Source organism: Phragmites australis, chromosome 11, assembly GCF_958298935.1.
Source record: "Phragmites australis chromosome 11, lpPhrAust1.1, whole genome shotgun sequence".
NCBI lineage: Eukaryota > Viridiplantae > Streptophyta > Magnoliopsida > Poales > Poaceae > Phragmites > Phragmites australis.
The window spans coordinates 32,136,205-32,157,241 of record NC_084931.1 but is presented as its reverse complement, the minus strand read 5'-3'; the positions used below and the strand labels follow the sequence as shown (position 1 = coordinate 32,157,241).

Genomic DNA, 21,037 nt, shown 5'->3' with positions numbered 1-21,037 from the left:
AAAAATTATTTATTGTGTAAGCATGATATCATCACTGGGCCTGCTAACCGGGCTCGTGTGTGTTGACGTGGCTTGCCACGTCGAATAAGGCTGCTTATGTGGCTACGACACATAGTGCTAACATGGTAAGGCTGATTATGCTACCTCTATTTAAATATAATACTTTGATCTCAAAATTAACAGCTACGATTCAAAGGGGTAAAAGGGTATCTAAACCTCTAATCTTGACCGCATGCGAGGGATCCGACGGCTAAGGGCGATTGGGGAGGGTTTGGCGGCCGGCGGTGCCGTCGCGGGCGTGGTTGGAGCATCACCGGAGAAGCTTGATCCAACGCTACGAGCTACCAAACATGACGGAAAATGATGCAAAACAGAGAGGAGGAACAAGGGGTCTCATCGAGAGCTTTGAGGCGGTCGAAGGTGGCTCGGTGGTGGCCAGCGACAGTGAGGTCAGAGCTCAGCGGGGGCTCGGCTGTGGTGACACAAAAGCGAAATATAGGGGTCAGGGAAGCGATGACAACCTCAGAAGAGGGCTCGGCTACGGCGGTGGAGCTGTGTAGCCAGCAATGGTGGTGGTGCGATTTGGGGCGGCAAGGTGGAGGGAGAACGGGAGAACGGTGAGGTGCTACGAAGACCATTTTATAGCATAGAGAGATGGGTCAGACCGATAGGAACGAACAGGCGTCATAGCACACCAGGTGATCGCTACTATAGTAGGTAGCTTGCCGTTTCTGTGTTCACTTCGGAGCAGAGCAGGGCGTGGGTGGCAGAGGAGCTAGGCCGGCCAATCCCCACGGAAATGGGAAGGAACGCAGCAGTGAACGTTGCAGAGCTTTTTGCCGTTACACCGAGCTCGAGCGTGACGGAGCAGCGCGTGGTAGGCACTCCGAATTTTCGATCCGAGGATCGACAGGCAGACGCTTGGGCTGCAGTGTGCATAAGTGGATAGACTGGGCTGCGGGTGCGTACGGCTATTAGGATTTCGATTCGTGATCCTCCCTGTGACTACAAAGGCCTCTTTTCGCAGATGTAGTCCTTTTTTCTCGAATAACTTCATTTGCAAGAGCTTTTTTTATTTTTTTCACTAGAGGAGGCTCCACACCCTCAACAGAGAGCGCCTCGAGGGGCCAATGCCGAGAATTGAACCCAGGTCGTCGGCCTCGGAGCTGGCTCCATGAGGCACTCGGACTCGCCATCTCCTCTATAAGAGCTTATTATGATGCTTCGCACAATTGAAACACAGACACTGCTCAACCTGTATGTATTTTCCAGCTCTTCTTTTAATTCAGTACTTAGTCTCAGAGAGCAACAAATGGCTTGCCACAAGACAAGCGTGTGACACCCTTCTTTTTCTTTTCGTTACAAATCAGTCTATGTAAGATACATGATCAACTTCGGATATATTATTGAAGTTTGATCAATTTTGGAATATATAATTAATTTTCTCAGAATTTAGCCATCTGTGGTTTGCAGTACTTCACAGCCATGCAAAAATTATTCATGCAGTAATTCTGCCACAATCGTCAAGAACAGTACAATTATTTACTACTTTTTACACTTTACAAATTAATCTACTGCATCCCTGGTGACTTGTGAAAGATCGTGGAGTCACCAACCAGGCAACCAGGTTATCAAATACCTGATCAGTAGGTGCCCAAGAATTTTTTATGCGGACTTACCAATCTACGTTCTATAGAAAAAAAATGGGTCTCGTTTCTTTCTGTCATCTTATTGAAGCTGCCTGCCGGATAAGCCTGAGGGACTCGTAAAAGTCATCCAAAAGTTGATGGGAATCTGGAAACTGAGCATCATCCACCGCCAGGACAAGCTTGACAGAGTTCATGTAACTTTGGTAATGTACAGTCAGAGCCTACAGAAATTCAAGGGACTTTATTAGGTAACTGGAATGTGAAAGCTGTGCGAGTTTTCAACATTGTTGACGACTAACGGATGCTTACATGTGGATGCCCGTACACAGAGGGGGCAATGTAGACGATTGGATGGCCACGTAACTCCACCTTCTCATCTGGCCCGACCATGCTTGAGAATGACATGGTGGTGTTAGTGAACATACCATAGCACAGAGCTGCTGCTACCTATACAAATTGCACAGTTAGAGTCAAGCATTCCAATGTAGACTTAGGTCCTATTTGTTTAGAAGTAGCTTCTAGAGAGAAAAATGAAGTAAAATTGATAAACTCATTGAGAGACATGTTTTTTAAGAAGCCAGTGCTTAGGAGCTAAAAATTTATTATAGAAGCCAACTGTTTATTTTTCAAAAATAGCTTTTCAGACAAACAAAAAGACGGTTTTTTAAAAAAAAACTAAAAACAGAAATCCAAATAAACAGACACTAAAGATGGTCAGAGGAATCAAATAACCAAAGACCTAAACTACACCTCCAGTTATTATTATTATTTTTACTTAAAGAAAGGTGATATACTAACTAAAGATAACTTAGCAAGAACGAGCTGAAATAGGAGTAAAACATATTGCTTTTTAAGCAATCGTGAAACTATACAATATCTATTTTTTAATGCCACTTTGCCAAGTTTCTTTGAAGCAATCCGCGTTGCTTTTAATTTAGATCCAACGGTAGTACAGACGATATGCTTGGTCGGTGGCTGACGGGGGTGGATTCAAAATTGAAATCGCAATTGCCAGTGGGGAGCTGTTGCATTATGCTAGGATTTACGGCTTAGTAGGAATGACATTGTCTTTGATAAACACCAACTAAATCTTATATGCAGGTTATATAGAGAGGAATATTCTGGCTTCGCTTTTGGGTGCTACTGCAACAGTGAAGAGGACAAGAACCTGACGTATCTTCCATGCCGCCCACTGGAAAAGACGGTCATGCATATTTTAGCCTTATATGGTGGAGATTTAGTAATAGGATATGCTAATAATTTCTCTCATCAAAACATTGTTGGCGTTTTTTATGTTTATTTCCAATGTCATGGTTGTGTGGTAATGTCGGCCTAATGGTTGCAACTTTGTAATAATAACGGGCTAATGTCTCCAAGGAAAGCTGAAGCCGGGATTTTAATTCCATTATCTAAATAAAACCTGTTGTGAGGGGAAGAAAATACGGTGATCAGAGTTTTGTGATGTGCCAATTTACAGTTCATGGCAAGGCTGTAAATTGTGAATGTTTTTTTAGAGGGAATGTGAATTGTGATTGTTAGTTTGTTACTCTGATAGTTTGATACAATCAGAACAATTGGTTTCTACTTGTACATATGAAATGAATTGCAATAAACTGGAAAAAACTCACAGCTTACAAGCAACACAGACCAATAAATCAAAGCAAACATGATGGTATAGATCAGAGTAGAGACCACACCTTGATGCCAAAAAGTTTGATTATTAGGTTCCCGCTCCAGTATGTGAAGACTGCTTCTAATGACGCCTTCTTCCTTTCCGCTGTCCTTTTCCCTTGGCGGATGTATTCAAGAGGATCATCATGCATGGCTATATGGAAAGGTAGTATGATGTAACCAATTTGATTTCCCCATTTTGCATTGTTGTGCTTACTAGAATCCATCATTTCTGCCAATGCCTGCTCATACCAAAACCAAATTGTAAATTAGAACAAATTATCCAAAAACAATACACTAAAAGGGCCCCAAGTTTTGATTTATTCTTAGAAATAAATGAAAATATTCGTATAGGTTTTATGCTTACATGTAAGCCAGGTGTTTTCCTAATGTTAACAAGGAGAGCTGATCGCACGCAAATGTTTTGCTGTGATGTTTTCCTCTTGCTGTCAGCGTCACCTGGTGAAAGTTCAAGAAACGTGAGGTTGGTATGCAGCTAAAGAACTAATAGCAGTACCATGTAAAACATGATGATTATTGAACAACACTCACTTGTCTTCCGGAAATAATACCTCGACATTCCTGCAGAAGTCACTCCAATCAGTACATCGTTGACAGTCTGCAAAAGCCATCAGAAGATGCGCTTCGATTTAATCCTTCAGAAGGAGAAGTAGTTGAGTAGGAGGAGTAAGCAAGAGAGGCTCTTACACACTTCATGGCATTCTTGACGAACTTGACGTCGTCGAGGCTGAGGGTGCGGTGCACGAAGCGCTTGCGGCGGAACTCGACGCCCTCTGACCCCATGAACGGCGTGCGCGCGTCGCGCAGGAACCACGACGTGGCCACGAAGCGCGCGACGTCCACCAGGGTGTGCCACGCGAGCACGACGTACGACCACGCCCACACGACGAGCGCCGCGAACCCGGCGGACAGCGGCGGGCGCGGCCGGGCGTGCACGGGGCCCGACCGGCGCGGCGCGGTCCGCAGCTCCGGCAGCCTCGCCGGGTCCGCGGCGCTGCGGGTGCATGCGATGAGGAGGGACAGCAGCGAGATGCCGTCGCCGAGGGAGTGGTGCATGCGGACAGCGACGGTGGCGGCCGCCTCGGAGGTCGGGAAGTCGAGGATGTGGAACTCCCACAGCGGGTAGGAATGGTCCATGGGCTTCGTGGACAAGGACGACAGGTAGTCCTCCACGGCCAGGTCCGGGTTGGCCGACGTGGTGGTGGGGTCCAGGTGGGGAAAGATGATGTGGTCGTCCAAGTTCACGGTGGTCCGTACCCACCGCGGCCTCGCCTCCTTCTTCACATCGTCCAGCACCTGCCATGGCCACGATGTGTTAGACGCTCGACAGAAAACAGATCAAAATCAACTGCACATATTGTTGCGTGAAAAAACAAGCAACGCGCAAGTGTAGAGGATTTGATACTCGGTGGTATATAGAATATATAATATTAATTGATAATGCCACCGATTAATTGATAACGCCTCCTCTTTTCTTATGGGAGATTCAATTGTTGGCATGCCGCATGCGCTATTAATTTGCACATAATCTTTGTTGCCAACTCCTCAAGTGGCAAATAAACATTGGTGGCAAACGATTTGTTAGGAAACGAAGCGTTAGCACAGATACAGTGAAACTTGATTTGAACGTTTAGATGCATGGATGAGACTTAATTTGGACGTTTAGACGCCTTCGGCTGGTCCCGAAAAACTCATGATTCTCAAATAAATTCCAAAAATCAGAAGAAGAAAAATCACTAATATTCTTCTCATGTGATGTATTAATTTACAGAAATATTTTTAACCATATATTATTTGGTGAAAAAATGAGTTTCTTCGTAATGCTTTATTTATATGTATTTGTAAAGAAATGTTTCTAACAAATTCAGCTCATCCAATCCATTCAATCAGACAGAAAACTGACTCACCCTATCCACTCTAATCCCACCAAACAAACAGAAAACTGATTTATCCTATCCATTCAACCAAACAGAAAATCAGACTATCTCATCCTAAAAACAGGGATGACCTCATCTCATCCCACCTCGTCTTCTAACCAAACGCACCCAAATAAAGCTAGCCGCCCCATCCACCCGTGCTCCCAACCAAACACCGTGTTTGTTGGATGGCCATCTCCTGGATGGCTTCATCCACCGAACCAAACACATCCAGAGGTGATACCTTGTGTTAGGTGAACAGTAAGTTGTGGCTTACTTTACGTCAGATGAAGAGGAGTAGATTCTCTAATGTTTGGCAGATATCTGGCTGTAGATATGCTCTACATATCCATAGGTCCATAGTAGAGCATATCTACCAGTGGAGTTGGAGCTCTGCTAAACCATTAGAGCTGGAGCTGGGCAGAGGGCGCCTAGGCAGAGTGCGACAGGGTAGAGGGTCGCAACGAGGGCGGGGGAAGTGGCTAAGTGGCGGGCAGGGCGGCAGTTGGGCGGAAGGTGGGGGCGGGGGCGACAACTAGGCAGAGGATGGCACGAGAATGACTAAGCAGCGAGTGGACGACTGAGGGGGAGGGGCGAATGATAAAGGGAGTATTGCTCTAGTGACATTGGTGGGTAATTTCCCCCCAACTCTACAAATTAGGCTTTTGTGGAGCATCCTTTTACTGACTCCACAATTTTGTATTGTGAGGAGACTAACTCCGCGGATCAGGTTGCTACAAAAATATATAGAGCTACCCTGTTTGGTAGGGCTTCATCCAAATCCAACATTGATCCTCAATCTGAAGCTCTACCAAACACCCCCTAAGTTAGAGGTGATTTAATTGGGGCTTACTAGGAAGAGAAAGAATTGACTAGGGTCCTCGATGTTCCTCCTTTAAGGCGCGCGAAGCCGGCAAGGGCCATTGCTCCGCCTTGGTCGTGCCCATAATCCAGGTTGAGCCCAACAAGAAGCATATCCAACGGTAGTGGGTGGATGCGAGAGCGGGCAGCGACTGGTGACGTGGTGGAGCAAAGGGCGACGATCGACACTGTGGGTGTGATCGGTTAGAGCCGAGGAGGGCGACTGGTGGGTGAAGAAGAGAGAGAATGCGGTATGTGTTGGGTGTAAGGAAAAAATCTAGACACATGGGTAATTTTGAGGACATGTTAGCTATTACCACTTTACCACTAACTTTAGATGATGTGGACGAAATTATAGCTAGCAGTTAGCTATATTGTTAGAGATGCCTAAGTTGCCTAGGTTATATGTATATCTCCAATTATACACATTTGCTAGTTATAAAATTATATACATCATATTTTTTTCTTACTCAGCACAGAAAGAAAACTAGGAGAGAGAAAAATTAACTACTAATTAGTAGATAGTCTACTTATTAAATACAATGATATTATAGTCTATTGCATGTGAGACTACATTAGTTATATATACATCTTCTACTGTTTTTCTAACTATTTTTTAATTTTATATCCTACTGTTTTCCTAATTTATATATTTTTATTTTTTTAACTATTCTAAATTATTTAAAAAAAATGAAAAGTTCACTGGTGTAGCCCCCGCCCGCCCGCCCACCCACCCCTCACCGGTCACCGCTGCTCGTCCACGCGTCGTCGCCTACCGCGCCTCTCTATTGTGCGGTCACGCGTGGGAGACGAATCAACGAACATGAAATATATAAAGGTCTATCAGCACTAAGAGTGTTAACAGGCTATGACGCGTCACCAGTCGGTACGCGGAGTGCCAACATGCCCATTCACACCACAAACAACCTACGTGACATCTTTTAGCCAGGCTCATCACCTATCGGTATTTCGTGTGCCGATAGTCCACCGAGCTCACTAACACGTAGGAAGTCGACACTTGAAATGCCGAAAGATCTCTAGTCGGCACTTAGTGTGTCAACGGTATATATTGTTATAATTTTATGAATTTAACTATTATTTTTACAAATTTTTAATAAAATAATATTATTAAAAAAATAGGAACCCAAGTCTCATCCCTAATTTTTAGGGAAGATGTGTCTTTTAGTTCTTCCCTTGTACCATCCCAAATGTATAGAACGCACCAAAGTTATTTTTAAGTGTTAGGTATCTCCAACAGTTACCTTAAATTTTCTTTCTTAAAAATACTATTACAACATCCTATAGTTTTTTTATCTCCAGTAGCTACTCTATTTTCTACCTTCTACTCCTCTTTTCCTCTCTCCGGTTCCGCTGGCAGCTTTTGTAAACAGTACTGCTACAGTACCGACATCGTTTTCTTCTCCAGCCTCTGTGAGCAGGACTGCTACATTGTTGCATGTGCTACAGTACTCCGCAGATTTGCAGAGCCAAATTTTCTCTCCGCAGTACTGTAGCATTGGATGCCGATTCTACGATGGATGCTACAGAACTGCTACAGTGACCCCCCGCAGACACTGTAGCACCGAATCTGCAAATTTGAGGGATCTGCTGGAGTTGATCTTAACTTTCGCACACACGTTGACGCATGAAATACAGGCCTAGCTCGGATTCCCTATAGGCATCTTAGCCAAATTTTGCCCACCATAGCACAAGTTGCTTTGCACCAATTATCCTTCAGTTATTTTAAAAATCTTTTTTAATAAGGAAATATTTATTATCTCTTTGCACAATGCCTGCACATAATCATCCATTATTACATAATTTTAGCCATAAGCTACAAAACTAAAAACTTTTGTTGGATGTTGAGGGAGATAAAAGATATTTTGGCGTATGGCTAATTTGCCTGACCGCAACTCGATTTAGCAAACATATTGCAAGATTTGTCAGAAATGGTTTTCTACGGCAACTTTAAGCATGCACCGGATAACATATCAACGGCAAACGACTTTTTTAGCCATGATCAACCCAATAGTTTAAGAGTGTGTTTAATTTAGGGGATGAGATGGGAAGGAAGGGAACATCATTGGTTTTTTGTTATTTGATTAAGAGGTAGTAGGGATGAGATCATCCCTTTTAGAGAATATTCTTTCAATATGCTAAATAAAGTTATTCCTTCAAATCGGTAGAACGAAGCCACCTATTTTTACTAATCATGCTTATTAGTAAAATGATTAGTGCTATTAGTATGTTTGTATTATATATTAATATATATTACTATGAGATTAAAATTTGTAAGGGTTAATGTGCTAATTAATGATAATTAATGAGCTAATTAGAGTATGATTAGAATTAATTAGCGTAGTTTATTCTTAATTAGTAATAACTATGACAAGAGTAACATTAATATATATTAGTGCATGTTGATTAATATATTATTAATGATTATTATTTAAAATTAAAAGATATAATTAGTTGATGATTCTCGTCCCATTTGTCCTCGTTCCTTAAAAAAAACTCATCTCATCCATCAAATTAAAAAAAAATCATCATATCTAAAAAAAAAACGATTCTATTATTTCTCACTTCATACCTCCCAATCAAACATTCCCTAACAAACCATAAATTCCCTAACAAACCATAAAAAACAAAGCTAGCCTAAAAAGGTGACTCGTGTCGCATCAACTACAATAATGTTCGCACCAATCACCTCAAGCATCGGATGCCAACGAGCCTAGAAGAAGCCTGCGTGCACTGCTATGCACCAATATGTTTTGTCGTCCCAACTTATCACATTCTAGCCGAGACAGACGTGAAGCTCGGTATTCGGGGGATCTCTGGACACGCAGAGTCGCAGTTCGAGGTGTGGAAAAGTGCAGAGCCGACACGAGGGTGAGATCCTCCATGATCCATCCACCCATGCCGCGCATCACGCCGCCATACCTGCCCGGACGGCAGAGCTCAACGTGCCGCCCGGCACCATCCCGCGCCACTAAAAATATTGCTACTGGCAGCACCTAGGCAAGAGCGGAAGGATGTGCATCACGCCCTGGCCCGCACGTCGGCGTCGTGGTTGGGGGTCAATTAGGGATGGCAACAAAGTCAATCCGTTCTCCATCCATTCCTGCGGAGATCGATTCAATAGAAATGTAAAATTAAATAATATTTAATATTTTTATATATTAATAATATGTATGTTGTATAAATAAGTAATTTACTGATGCATATGAGGATAATTAATACCAGATTGATTAAATATTATAAGTTAGATAAAAAAATAATAAGAGTAATTTATTATTTACTCTATGTAATATAATGTTGGTATATTTATATACTAAGAAAAACATATATATATATATATATGATATCAGAAATATAACGGTGAGCAGAGACGGGAGCATCTTTCCGTCTTCGTGCCTATATAAATTTGTGAGAGACGAAATCCCCATATTTCTATCCTTAATAGAGGAATTCCTACAAGGAATCGGAGATCGGATAACATCCTAGGGTCAACGACGAGTGCGCTCCCCCTATCGATCTCTCTCGACCCTGCCCGAATATGCGAGCAGCCGACAGAACTTTTCTAGCGCAAGTTGCGAGGTGGAGTAGGAAACAACCGATCCAGTATCGAGCGGGCTGCGTCATGGCGTGCGTGGGAGCGTACCTGGACGCTGCAGAAGCGTGGGTGGCGGACGAGGGTGGCCTCCAGCCCCGCGCGCACCGCCGCGACGTCCACCGCCGAGCCCAGCCCGATCACGGCCACGATGTAGCAGTTGAAGTGCGTCTCCCGGAACAGCCGCCCCGCGGGGCTCATCGGCTCCCCCGCCTCCACGTCCCTCCCCGCCGCCTGATCCGCCTCCACCTGCTCCTCCGCCGGCGCCATCGAGCTCGCCTCCTGCTCGTGCCCCTGCCGCGCCTTGCTCTCCCGCTCTGGCCTCGGCGCTGCGGGCTCTCGCGGGCCATCTCCTCGTCGAGACGTGTCAATAGAGGCCAGCCGCTTCCGCAGCGTGGACGTGCTGGAACTGGCGGGGTCGACCGTCGCGCCAGGATCCATCGGCGTACGGGCGAGTGGAGCGGTGTCGACAGCGACGGCGGCGTTCGGGCGCTTCCGGACTCCGGGACGCCGTCTCGTCTGGTCTGCGATTGCGAGCTGAGAGACGTCTTACGGCCCCGCGGGCGAGGCCGTTTTATGCAGGAAACGCAAGCGAGCGCGGCCGACCGGGATGGTTGGTTGGTTCGTTTGGGCTCAGGTCTGTTTGTTTGGTATTTTAGTTTTAGTTCTTTTCTGAAAAATCGTATTTTAGCGTTTTTGAAAAATTAATTTTAGATTTTAGTTGTTAGTTTTTACAATAAATTTTTAACTCATCAGTACACTATTTTATAGAAAAGTTACTCTCAAATAGCTTCTTAACTTTTAGTTTATTTTCTATAAACAATCTTCTAACTTCTTCAGAAATAATTTTTCAGCAATCATGTTTATTTAAATTTCTATCTTTTGATTTTTTATAACAGAAAAACTAAAAATAGAAACCAATCGAGCAGTCCTTATACAGTTCATAGTAAATCGGCTGACCCTTTGGTGCACCTGATTGGCGATGACACCCCATCACCAATAATTTGGTTCTGGGCCTAGGTGCCTGAGGCGTCCGATTTTCATCCACCAATCTGCATGTGGGCGATTAAGAGAGAAGGTTGACAGAGGGAGGGAGAATTAATGGTGTTAGTGCATAGTGATTACGAGGTAGGCCCTCTCTCATCTCTCCCGCCTACTGCCCACGGTGTTAGTGCTGCCGTCGCCGCCTTACGGCAACGTCAAACCGTAGTCTACCACCTGTTTGACCACCGTCTCAAACCTTGAAACCTTGACCTTAACCTGGTTGTTCTTCATCACTGAAATCTATTTCAATTTCATGCGTCTGAAGAATAGGAGGTGCACAAAAGTAAATGTGTTTATCAGTTTATATTTTCTTTTACACGGTCTATCTTTTTAAGCTAAATAAGGGTATGTATAATATTTGGTGCTTCGGCACGAGTGCTTAAAGAGAGAATGTTGGCATAAGTATCCTTTAGCACTTGTGTAGAAACTATTCTCCAATGTAAGCACCTGATGCAAGCTTAGTCACCTCTTTATTTCTATAAGCGCACTCATCCCATATAATGTTAAAAAATAGACTTATCTACTATGTAAAACCATCTCTAATAGATACTTTAAAAATTTATTCTCTATAACACTATTATAGCATCTCCTAATATTATTACAGTATCTTTTATTTTTTTATCTCCAACTGCCACTCTATTTTCTCCCTTTTATTATTCTACTTCTCTCCTCAAACTCACGTACATACGCTATAAACAATATTAGAGGCTCTATATCCAGCCGCATATTTGCCAACCTCCTTTCGTCGTCAGTTTCACTATAGGAGTCGAAGCGGAGTCCGTTGAAGTTGATGCCGTCGCTCCCGATCGGCAAAGTACGGAAAAAAAACGTCGGTACAGGGATACCGCAAGAAATGCGGAAGCTGGTGGAGTTGGTCTATCTCCAGCAGAGGAGGTATTTTTGCAGATTCGACGCTACAGTGATTTTGCGGGGGGGGGGTACTGTTCACGTACTGTAGCAACTCCAGCAGAATCGGTACCCGGTGTTACAGTACTGCGGCGAGAGAAATTTTGTTTGCAACAGTACTGCGGCGAGAGAAAGTTTGTTTGCAAATTTGCGGAGCTACTGTAGCACCCATAATACTGTAGCAACACTGTAGCAACACTGCGCACAGAGGCTGCCAGTGGGCCCGGAGGAAGAAAACAATGCCTGTTAATGTAGCGGTACTGTAGTAACACACTGTAGCGGTACTGTTTACAGAGGCTGACAGCGGGTCCGGAGAGAGAAAAAGAGGAGTAGAAGGTAGAAAATAGGGTAGCTGCTGGAGATGAAAAAATAAGGGATGCTGTAATAGTGATAGGGGTGTTATAATAGTGTTTTAGAGGATGAAAATTTGAGGTAGCTGCTGGAGATGGCCTAACTGGGTCGGGGTGGCTTTAGATCGGAAGAAAGAACATAACTATAAAAGCTATGTAAATAAATAAAAATGAAAGATAGATTATATTTGATCGATTAGTTTATTTTTCAATTGATTATGACGCTCTTATATTTAAGGATGATAGGTCTTAGCTGTAAGGGATCAGAACTTCTAATTGAATCGAACAAGACTTACAGATATAATTCAGTTAGATGAACAATACTCAACCAGATGGATATTGAGTATCTTTTTTATGTAAACTCTCATATATCTACCGAGTATTTTTTTTATTGTAGCTCAGTCTTCTTAGATTCGACTAAATACTCGACATATCCACGTACTTGAATTCGACTAGCTCTTCCAACTATTTGGAGATAAACTGTTGAAACAAAACATGTTCACTGATCGCCTCACTGCTCGTGACCATTGATCATAGTCACTGGTCGTGGCCATGAAGTACTATTGTTCACTGATTGAAGTTACTGTTTATCTAGCCAGAAGTATTATCCATCTAGTTGAGTACTATTTACTGTGGTCGGAGTATTGTTCAACATGGTCGAAACAATGTTTATCATGGTCGAAGGTACTATTCACTGATCGGAGTAATGTTCACCAGTCAACTAGGAAACTTTAAGAACCGAAATTCTTCACAATATGCTAATTTCGGTTGTCAACACATACCCCTATATTTTTTGGTAAAGCTTACGTGGCAAAAACATATCTTCTCTACTTCTATGTTTCTTAGCACGATGATCAAGACATCAACCGTGAATATCTTAGAACGATGATAACTAATACATTAGTCTTACGCCTTTACTTATTGATTCACTACACCATTTAACCGAAACTTCGAAGGTAACATAGAAATCATATTTATGTCCATACCTTTGCTTGGTGAAGCATCATTAGCACGCACTGGTGACTCTGCATAATCAAGTAATTCTTCATCTTCTTTATCATCTTGCATAGGTGCCGACATTGTTGTTAGTGAAGGGGCTATTGCAGAAGTTATTATAACATGTACCTTTGGTCTTCATATTTTCTTCATGGGTTGCATTGGTTTGATCTAATTGAAAGTAGCATCCCGTTACTTTTCAATTTGTTGCTCCACCAATTCTTACTTGCATAGTCATTGCAATCTTCGTTTCTTTGTGTGAGATAAGTCTGAAGGACATCACCTCGACTGTAGGTATTTAGAAAGCGTCTCGGTGCTACTTACTTCATGATCATTAGCCCTTGGAACAACTTGAACAACAGTAGATATAGTTTAGACTTGACCGATTTATCAAAAAAAAAAACATTCCTTTGCCAAGTTCTTCGGCCAATATTTTTATTGAAACACTCTTAGTAATATCAGCAGTAGTAGCACATTCTTTAACAACATTAGAATCTAAAATATGAGTAGAAGCTCTTGTCTTGTAGATCAACCATATTAACCGAGAATGATTGAAGGTCTACTTGCATCTCCGCAAACTTCATCATCCTTCATTAATGATCGATTGAATCTGTCGACGAAAAATATTGCAATCGTTAGTAGCATGAGAATAAGAATTATGCCACTTACAATTTGCTTGCCTCTTTAATTCATCTAATGATGGAATCGCATGATCATGAGGCAGCTTAATTTGTTTTTCATGTAGCAAGTAATCAAATATTCTATCACACTTTGTTACATCAAAAGTAAGCTCGATTTCTTCTTACCAATTCTTAGGAGGCATCATCTTAAGAGCAAAACAAACGAATGGTTTAGACTTAGAAAACTAAACCCATTCGGCCACACATAGATCAACATCACTATTGTCTGAATTTTCAGATTCATACTAAGTATGTGCACATTAGGACGACCCTCTCTTACTCTATCATTTAATGTATGAAAATTTATAGACTCTTTAGCCTAGCTTTTTTTGAGCTAGAGCTTTTTTAATACTTGACTAAAATCTAAGAAATCATGGTTCTCTAGCTTTTCCTTTAAATTATAAAGTAAATCAAAATAAGTTAAGTTGGCTAAATCTCTATCAAAAATTGTCAAAGTAAAATATCGGTTTCTTTGTATCTCTAAACCTTCGAATATATTCAGCGATAGACTTATTGTGTTTTTCTTTAACCGATGTTAAATGTGATAATCTAACCTCAGTGCCCCCAACGTAAAAATACTCATGAAATTTCTACTCTAATTGAGGCCACATATAAATATAATTATGTGCCAAAGAAGTAAATCAGGTAAATACAGAGCCAGATAATGATAAAGAAAACAATCTTAATTTTAACATATCACTAGCACTAGCTACACCATACTGCAAGATAAATTGAGCGATATGTTCTATAGTAGTTCTATCATCATCCCTAGTAAACTTAATAAACTCATTCGCTCTATACCTTATATGATACTAAATATATCATAGAAATCATGATATGGTTTTTGATAGACACATGCTCTACCCTTAGATTTTACCCCAAAATATTCCTTCAACATACTAGTCATTTACTCTCTAATATTTTCATGCCCCATAGGTTGCTCGACCGAGGACCGAGTAAGAATCACATTAGTTTGTTGCTGCTGACTAAAAGAATGTGGTGGTGTATCATGAAAATGCGGCACAATGAGCTACATATATGGAATACTTTGTGGAGGTACTTTGAAACAAGCTTCCGGCAATTGACCATAAGGGGTACCAGAGCCTTGTTAATATTAGCTATATGTAGAATCGAGTTAATTATACTAGATGTAGTGTTTGATAATGAAAAAACAAATGGTGTGACTTCCGGTTTAGTGGCATCTAGTGGAGTACGCGGTGGTGTCACAACATTGACCGAACCTATGACATTAGTTCGGCTATAAATTTGTTTCATTTGTATACTTTGTTGTAAGAGATCAGGATCAACAAAACTTACAGATATAATCCGACTATATCTTTTAATCTCCAAATTTTCTATAACTAATATACATTTTATAATCGATCACATAAACTCCTATATATCTATATGAGTATTTTTTTTATTACAGTTCGGTCTTCTTAGAATCAACTATATGCTTGATGTATCTATATACTTGAATCCAATCAGCTCTTCCATATGTCCAGAGATCAACTGCTAAAATAAATTATGGTCACTAATCGTCTCACTGGTCATGACCACTGATCGTAGTCACTGGTCGTGGTCATGAAATAATATTCACTGATCGGAGTACTGTTCACGAGTCGGAAACACTGTACATCTGCCCGAGTACTGTTCATTGTGGTTGAAATACTATTTATCGTGGTCAGAGGTACTATTTACTGATCAGAGTATTGTTCAACGGCCAACTAAAAAACTCACGGAAACCAAAATTCTTGATAATATGCCAATTTTGATGGACAACAGACCCATTCTACTTTGGCCTTCCATGATGCCATTGCGCCAAAGGCGGATTCATCGTGAGGATGTAAGTGGCTCAAGGCCCTATCCTGAACACAACTAGAAGGGAAAGAAAATGAGAAGAAAAATAGAAGAGTCATACTTGATGGCTCTGGACTCATTACCAATTACGCCCTGTGTTATAGGATACCGTATCGTTGCCGTTCAGGGCACGTATACACGGTGCAATGACTGTGTCCGTTGGTGCCGGCTCAATAGGGCAAGATAAATGTCCTGTCTCTTTCGTTGCCACTGGTTTCGTACTCCTCATTTACGCCTGGCGATTGGCCGTTCGTTAGGTGTCGCAAGCGAGGTCCCAGCCAGCCACTCACTGGAGTGTCAGCTGCTGGACGGTGTCGATGGCGAAGTGGCTGAAGTTGTGACCAGCACCGTATGCTGAGTTAGAAACGCAAAGGCAGGCAGTTCTTGTCATCCTCGAAGCTGAAGGTCCCTGCTGGTATACTAGTGCTACTGCTACGCATCACGATCGCGCTAGTTTGATTGGATCGTGCGAACTGTCTGGGTGCCGAAGCATGGCCTCATCAAACTGGCTTGGATTGCTCGTGAATAACAGAGCAGAAAAGAAAACATGCGCCAAAGGGCGTTACCAAAGCATAGCCTTCAAAGGCCCTCCTGCGTGGTGACCGCGTCCAGTGCTGGCGCAAGGACCGTGTCGTGTCTGTTAGGTCGTTGCCGTCCATGTGGGCACGTACCTCTCTCTCTCTCTCTTTTAAAAAAAGGTTTTTTTTTTACCCAGTCTTCTTTGAAGCTTTTTGCAAGAGCAAGGTTCGAGCCTCGGCCGGCCGGCGGGCTTCTCCCTTGGAGCCTTAGCTAACTGCGCTACGTACAGTTCCTGATACCCCTCTCTCTCTGTAGACATCATGTAAACCATATGGCTATAAATAGAGATCGCAATCCAGTTGGATCTGTGTGTTCGGCAAATTCCTTTCCACTCACAATTCTGACAGGTTCTTCAGTTGCATTGCAATGCTTCAGCACTCTTGTAATCATAGTTTATCCCATATTGGTGGCTTAAGCTTCTCGCCCTAGGGCGTTTGTAAGCGGTGGACAAGTTCCCATTTCCTTCTCCTTAATACAATGACGCGCTAATCTTTCAGCGTGTTCCCGGAAAAAAAAATGCTTCAGCAGTCTCATCGCTAGTTGGCGTCCTGGCTAGTTGGAGCAGTCTTGGAGCGAGCTTTTTATATTTTTATATTTTTTAACATAAAAATTTATTTAAATATACTCCGGATAAAAAGATTTACAAAAATAGACGCCTACCACTCTCTTATAGGACGGTTAGACCTTACCGCCCTCTGAGAAGACGGTAAGCAGTCGACCCGCAGCTTACCGCCCTCTCGGGGGCGGGTAGGCATTACAGGTCTCTGAAGGGGCGGTAAGCCTCTGCATGAAAAGTACCACGGTGAACAGTACTCTGAATTTCAATTTTTCTCCTCTTTTATCTGTTTAAAATAGTGATGTTCTGTTGCTACAAAAATCCTAAAACTTTTTGTACGTGTTACATAATCTATATGCAACCTATTTTAATTCAATTTACCCAAAAATCATGTGTAGAATTTAAACTAAAATTCTCCAAAAAATGTTACTTTTATAACTTCTAACAATTGTTAATGCCTCAAATAAATTTCTAAAAATCTGGTAAAATTCACTAATATTCTTCTTATGTGATGTGATAATTTCTAAAATTATTTTCAGCCCTATATTATGTGGTAAAAAAGTGAGTTCCTTTGTAATGCACCATTTATATGTATTTTTATAATTTCATATGATATTCTTCTTTTAACTTAATTTGAATTCAAACATATATAAAACTAGTGCTAAAAATAATTTTAGAAATTATCACATCACATAAGAAGAATATTAGTGAATTTTACAAGATTTTTAGAAATTTATTTGAGACACTAACAATTGTTAGAAGTTATAAAAGTAGCATTTTTTGGAGAATTTTAGTTTAAATTCTACATATGATTTTTGGGTAAATTCAATTAAAATGGGTTACATATGGATTATGTAACACGTACAAAAAGTTTTAGGATTTTTGCAGTAACAGAACATCACTATTTTGAACAGATAAAATAGGAGAGAAATTGAAATTCGAAGTACTGTTTACCGCGGTACTGTTCACGCAGCGCCCGTTCAGGGCTGTAAGGCCTACCCGCACTCTCTGCGGGCCGATTTCTTACCACCCTCTCAGGGGCGGTAAGTGCCTAACCACTCTATAAGAGGGTGATCGGTGTCTATTTTCATAAATCTTTTCCTCCAAAGTATATTTAAATAAATTTTTATGTTAAAAAATATAAAAATAAAAAAAATTCGTCTCGGAGATGTGCTCCTGAACATACGTCTTGGGCCTTGCCCAATACATTGCACTGGGCCTAGTAGGTTGGGCTCTTTTACTTTCGGCCCGAAAGCACAAAATGGTCTGGTCCCAAACATTCTAAGACCAGGTACAATAAGATGTTTAAAACAGATATTTATATAAAAAAATTGGATTTTTTCAACTCACTGTCATATGTGGTTAGATAGAGAGTAAGTGCTTACTTAAGTTACACTACTTATATCAGTATTAACAAGATAGTTAATTATATTTAATCATATTTAGTCTTTATTTACATTAAAAATCATAATTTTTATGTAAGTATTTAACCCTCTCTTTTCTTAAATATATAGTGATGAGCATCTAAATGATGTTCATGCCCTGAACCGGTCAAACGTGCCCCAGTCCACGGCAGCACGGAATAACGTCAAGGTCCCATGGCCCATGCTGCCCAAAATAACCTGACGCCCTTTTTATTTTTATATTTTGAAAATAAAAAATTATAAAATATATGTCTATTTGAAAAAAAGATGAAATTTGTCTTTTTTTTCTTCATCATACAAGTAATCATTTGACCTGATTTAAAAAAAAACTAGATTATAGCATCCTCTACGTCATATTTTTTTTTAGATTTTTTCATAACTATTTCTATAAATATTTTAAATTTTGAGAGTATTGAAATATTATATTTTTTATTTAATTTTAACCTATCACCCGTCGACCTTCCGGTGGGTGACAATATACGAGTTTTGCAATTCTTTTCAAACGGATGCTTATTTTTTCAATTTTGTTTTCAAAATATAAAAATAAAAAATCTAACCTGACTCGGCACGTGGAAAGAGCGAGAGTAATAACTACCACTCCAAAGAACAAAAGGTACTGGTACCACGCCACCGATCCATCAAACGGCTAGAAAGAACCAAGCTGCTTAGTTTTCAAATTTCAAACGCGGAGGTGGGATGGGGAGCGACCCCACGACGGCCTCCTCTGTCGATGGTGACCAGCCACCCGCGTCCCCAACCGCACACGCACCAGCAAGCGGGCCGAGCAGATGGTCCAGATCGATCTGCGGGTCCCGGGCACACGGGGACATGCGCCGCTCCCTACCTCCTGCTATCGCGGAGGAACGAGTTTCTTTTTTTTTTTGGAAAAAAAGTTTATTTATTTTACCTCTTTTAACTATTGCTCAAATCCTTTTTTTCCTTAACCGCAAGATCAGATATTTTACCTGCCTTAACTATTTAACTTGGTGCAATTTATCTTCTTAACTGGTTTTGATGTTAGTTTCGTCCTACGTAGCGACAACTCAGCTGGCTTTGTTGGCAGTATTTCGCTGACGCTGCACGTTGACGCACACGTGGCACATTGACGCGACTGCTGACGTGGATTAAGAGCTATTGATTGGGCTTGACCAAAGGAGTATATGACGATCTAATCCTAGCCATTGACTTCGGATCGGACGGTGGGGTTTACTTTCTTATCTCTTCGGCTTGGACAGCGTCAATGGCGGCTGGGTATAGTGGCACAGCCACAAGAGCTCGCTGGAGTTGGGCTCCGGTGGTCGGATGGCGACAACGAACGGCAGAGCAGGGTCGTCGTGTGATGGCGAACCCATTGGGGGTACACATCGGCGTCGGGGCGGCTTGGAGTGGCTCGGTGCTGGCCCGGGACGGCACAGACTCACCAGAGAGAGAGGTAGAGATGACACGGTATGCTCGAAACCCGATGATGAGCGACGAAAATTCATCTTGGGGTGATGGCAACTCTGTTTGGGGGACGTGTTGGCATTTGAGAGCAATAAGGCGGCTTGGCAACGACAATGAGGTGCAACGGTGACTGGAGCTTGGGATTTCGAGGGGGAAACTCACGGGGGGCTCTGGAATGCAAATGAAGGGGTCTGGGGGTTCCTTTATAGCTCGGAGGCGCGGAATTGAGGTCAATTTAGGTCCGGTGGCCAGCGAAAAATCCACATGTGATTTTGGGTTTCTGTTCTCCATTTTCGTCAATTAATTGGTGTCTTTCCTTCCTCTAGCTTCGAGCTTTACATCCAAGCAACACGGGGTGCTCCTTTCTTTTTCCTCCGCACGAATTTGGGCTCTGCCAGTGGTCGGCAATGGAGAAGATGGGCGGCAGAGGCGTTGTACACAATGTCGGATTGTTAGGGGCTCGAACAGGGCAACAAGAGGGATGGGAAAGCTAGAGAAGACGCTGAGGATGCTCATTGTGCTCTTTGGGGGGCTCTGAGGTGGTCGGAGTTGAGCTGGCGATGGTGAGGTGGAGCTTGGGCGGCGGTGACAATGGCAGAACTAGATGATGTGTGCTTTCCAAGGGTCTTGAGTTGCTGTGAGGGGTTTAGGAGTGAGAGGAGAGCTTGTTGATGCTACTGGAGTGGAAGAAGGGAAGTAAATTACCATGGTCTCCTTGACCTCACCATGGATCCGGTCCCCGTGAGCCTCCCCCGAGCCGTTTGACCTCGAGGTGTGCGCGGCGAGCGACCTTGAGGTTGGCATAGGACTTGTCCTTCAAGGAGGATTCACAGTTGCACATCCCATCCTGGAGGGTTGAAACGCCTTCTTGTACATCATCGGCGGTGAGGGTGTGTTCGGTTGGGAGAAGGCCACCCTTGTCACCATGCACCACTGCCTGGTCCTCGGCCCCAGCGACAGGCTCAATGTGCGGAACAAGTCCGATGAGCCATTGCGGTTCGCGCTGGTGGGCGGGCAGTCGAAGGTGGCGATGGCAGTGGATGGGCATGGGAGCAGGGAGGAGAGCGCGATGAGGCAGTTGGAGAGGAGCGCATGACTGGTGAGCGTCGTGTTGACGAGGACCATGTGCGCGGCGTGGCCAAGGCAGAGCACGTTGCCTGCAGAGATGACCCGCTCCAAGAGGGGCAACACCTTCAGTTTGGTGATTCCGGCCATGTGCGGCGGCCGGAGCGGTGGAATGCGCCAGGAAGCATGGTGGCGGGTGGAAGGTGATGAGTGTGTTGTCTACGTGAACATCATATTAGCAAAATTAAAACACTTAGATGCCACATTAGCGTCACCTAGGATAAAACTGGGTTTAAAACCATACGGGGAGGAAAAACAACCGATTTCAATTGTTACGGGACCTTCAATATCTGGTTTTGTGGTTGAGTGGGAAAATGAGACTCTGGCAATAGTTTATGAGGCAAAA

General features: G+C 42.7%; 1 protein-coding gene across 1 annotated transcript; it reads right to left on the bottom strand.

Moving 5' to 3' along the window:
- Nucleotides 1–1,522: 1,522 nt before the first annotated feature.
- On the bottom strand, nucleotides 1,523–10,285 carry LOC133884946 (wax ester synthase/diacylglycerol acyltransferase 11-like). Its single transcript, XM_062324561.1, has 7 exons — nucleotides 9,780–10,285; nucleotides 4,029–4,637; nucleotides 3,873–3,939; nucleotides 3,688–3,779; nucleotides 3,347–3,562; nucleotides 1,959–2,096; nucleotides 1,523–1,870 (listed from the first exon to the last, which is right to left on the bottom strand). Exons 1-7 carry the CDS (start codon nucleotides 10,167–10,169, stop codon nucleotides 1,724–1,726), a joined length of 1,659 nt encoding a protein of 552 aa, XP_062180545.1. The 5' UTR covers nucleotides 10,170–10,285; the 3' UTR covers nucleotides 1,523–1,723.
- Between the last annotated feature and the right edge of the window lie 10,752 nt (nucleotides 10,286–21,037).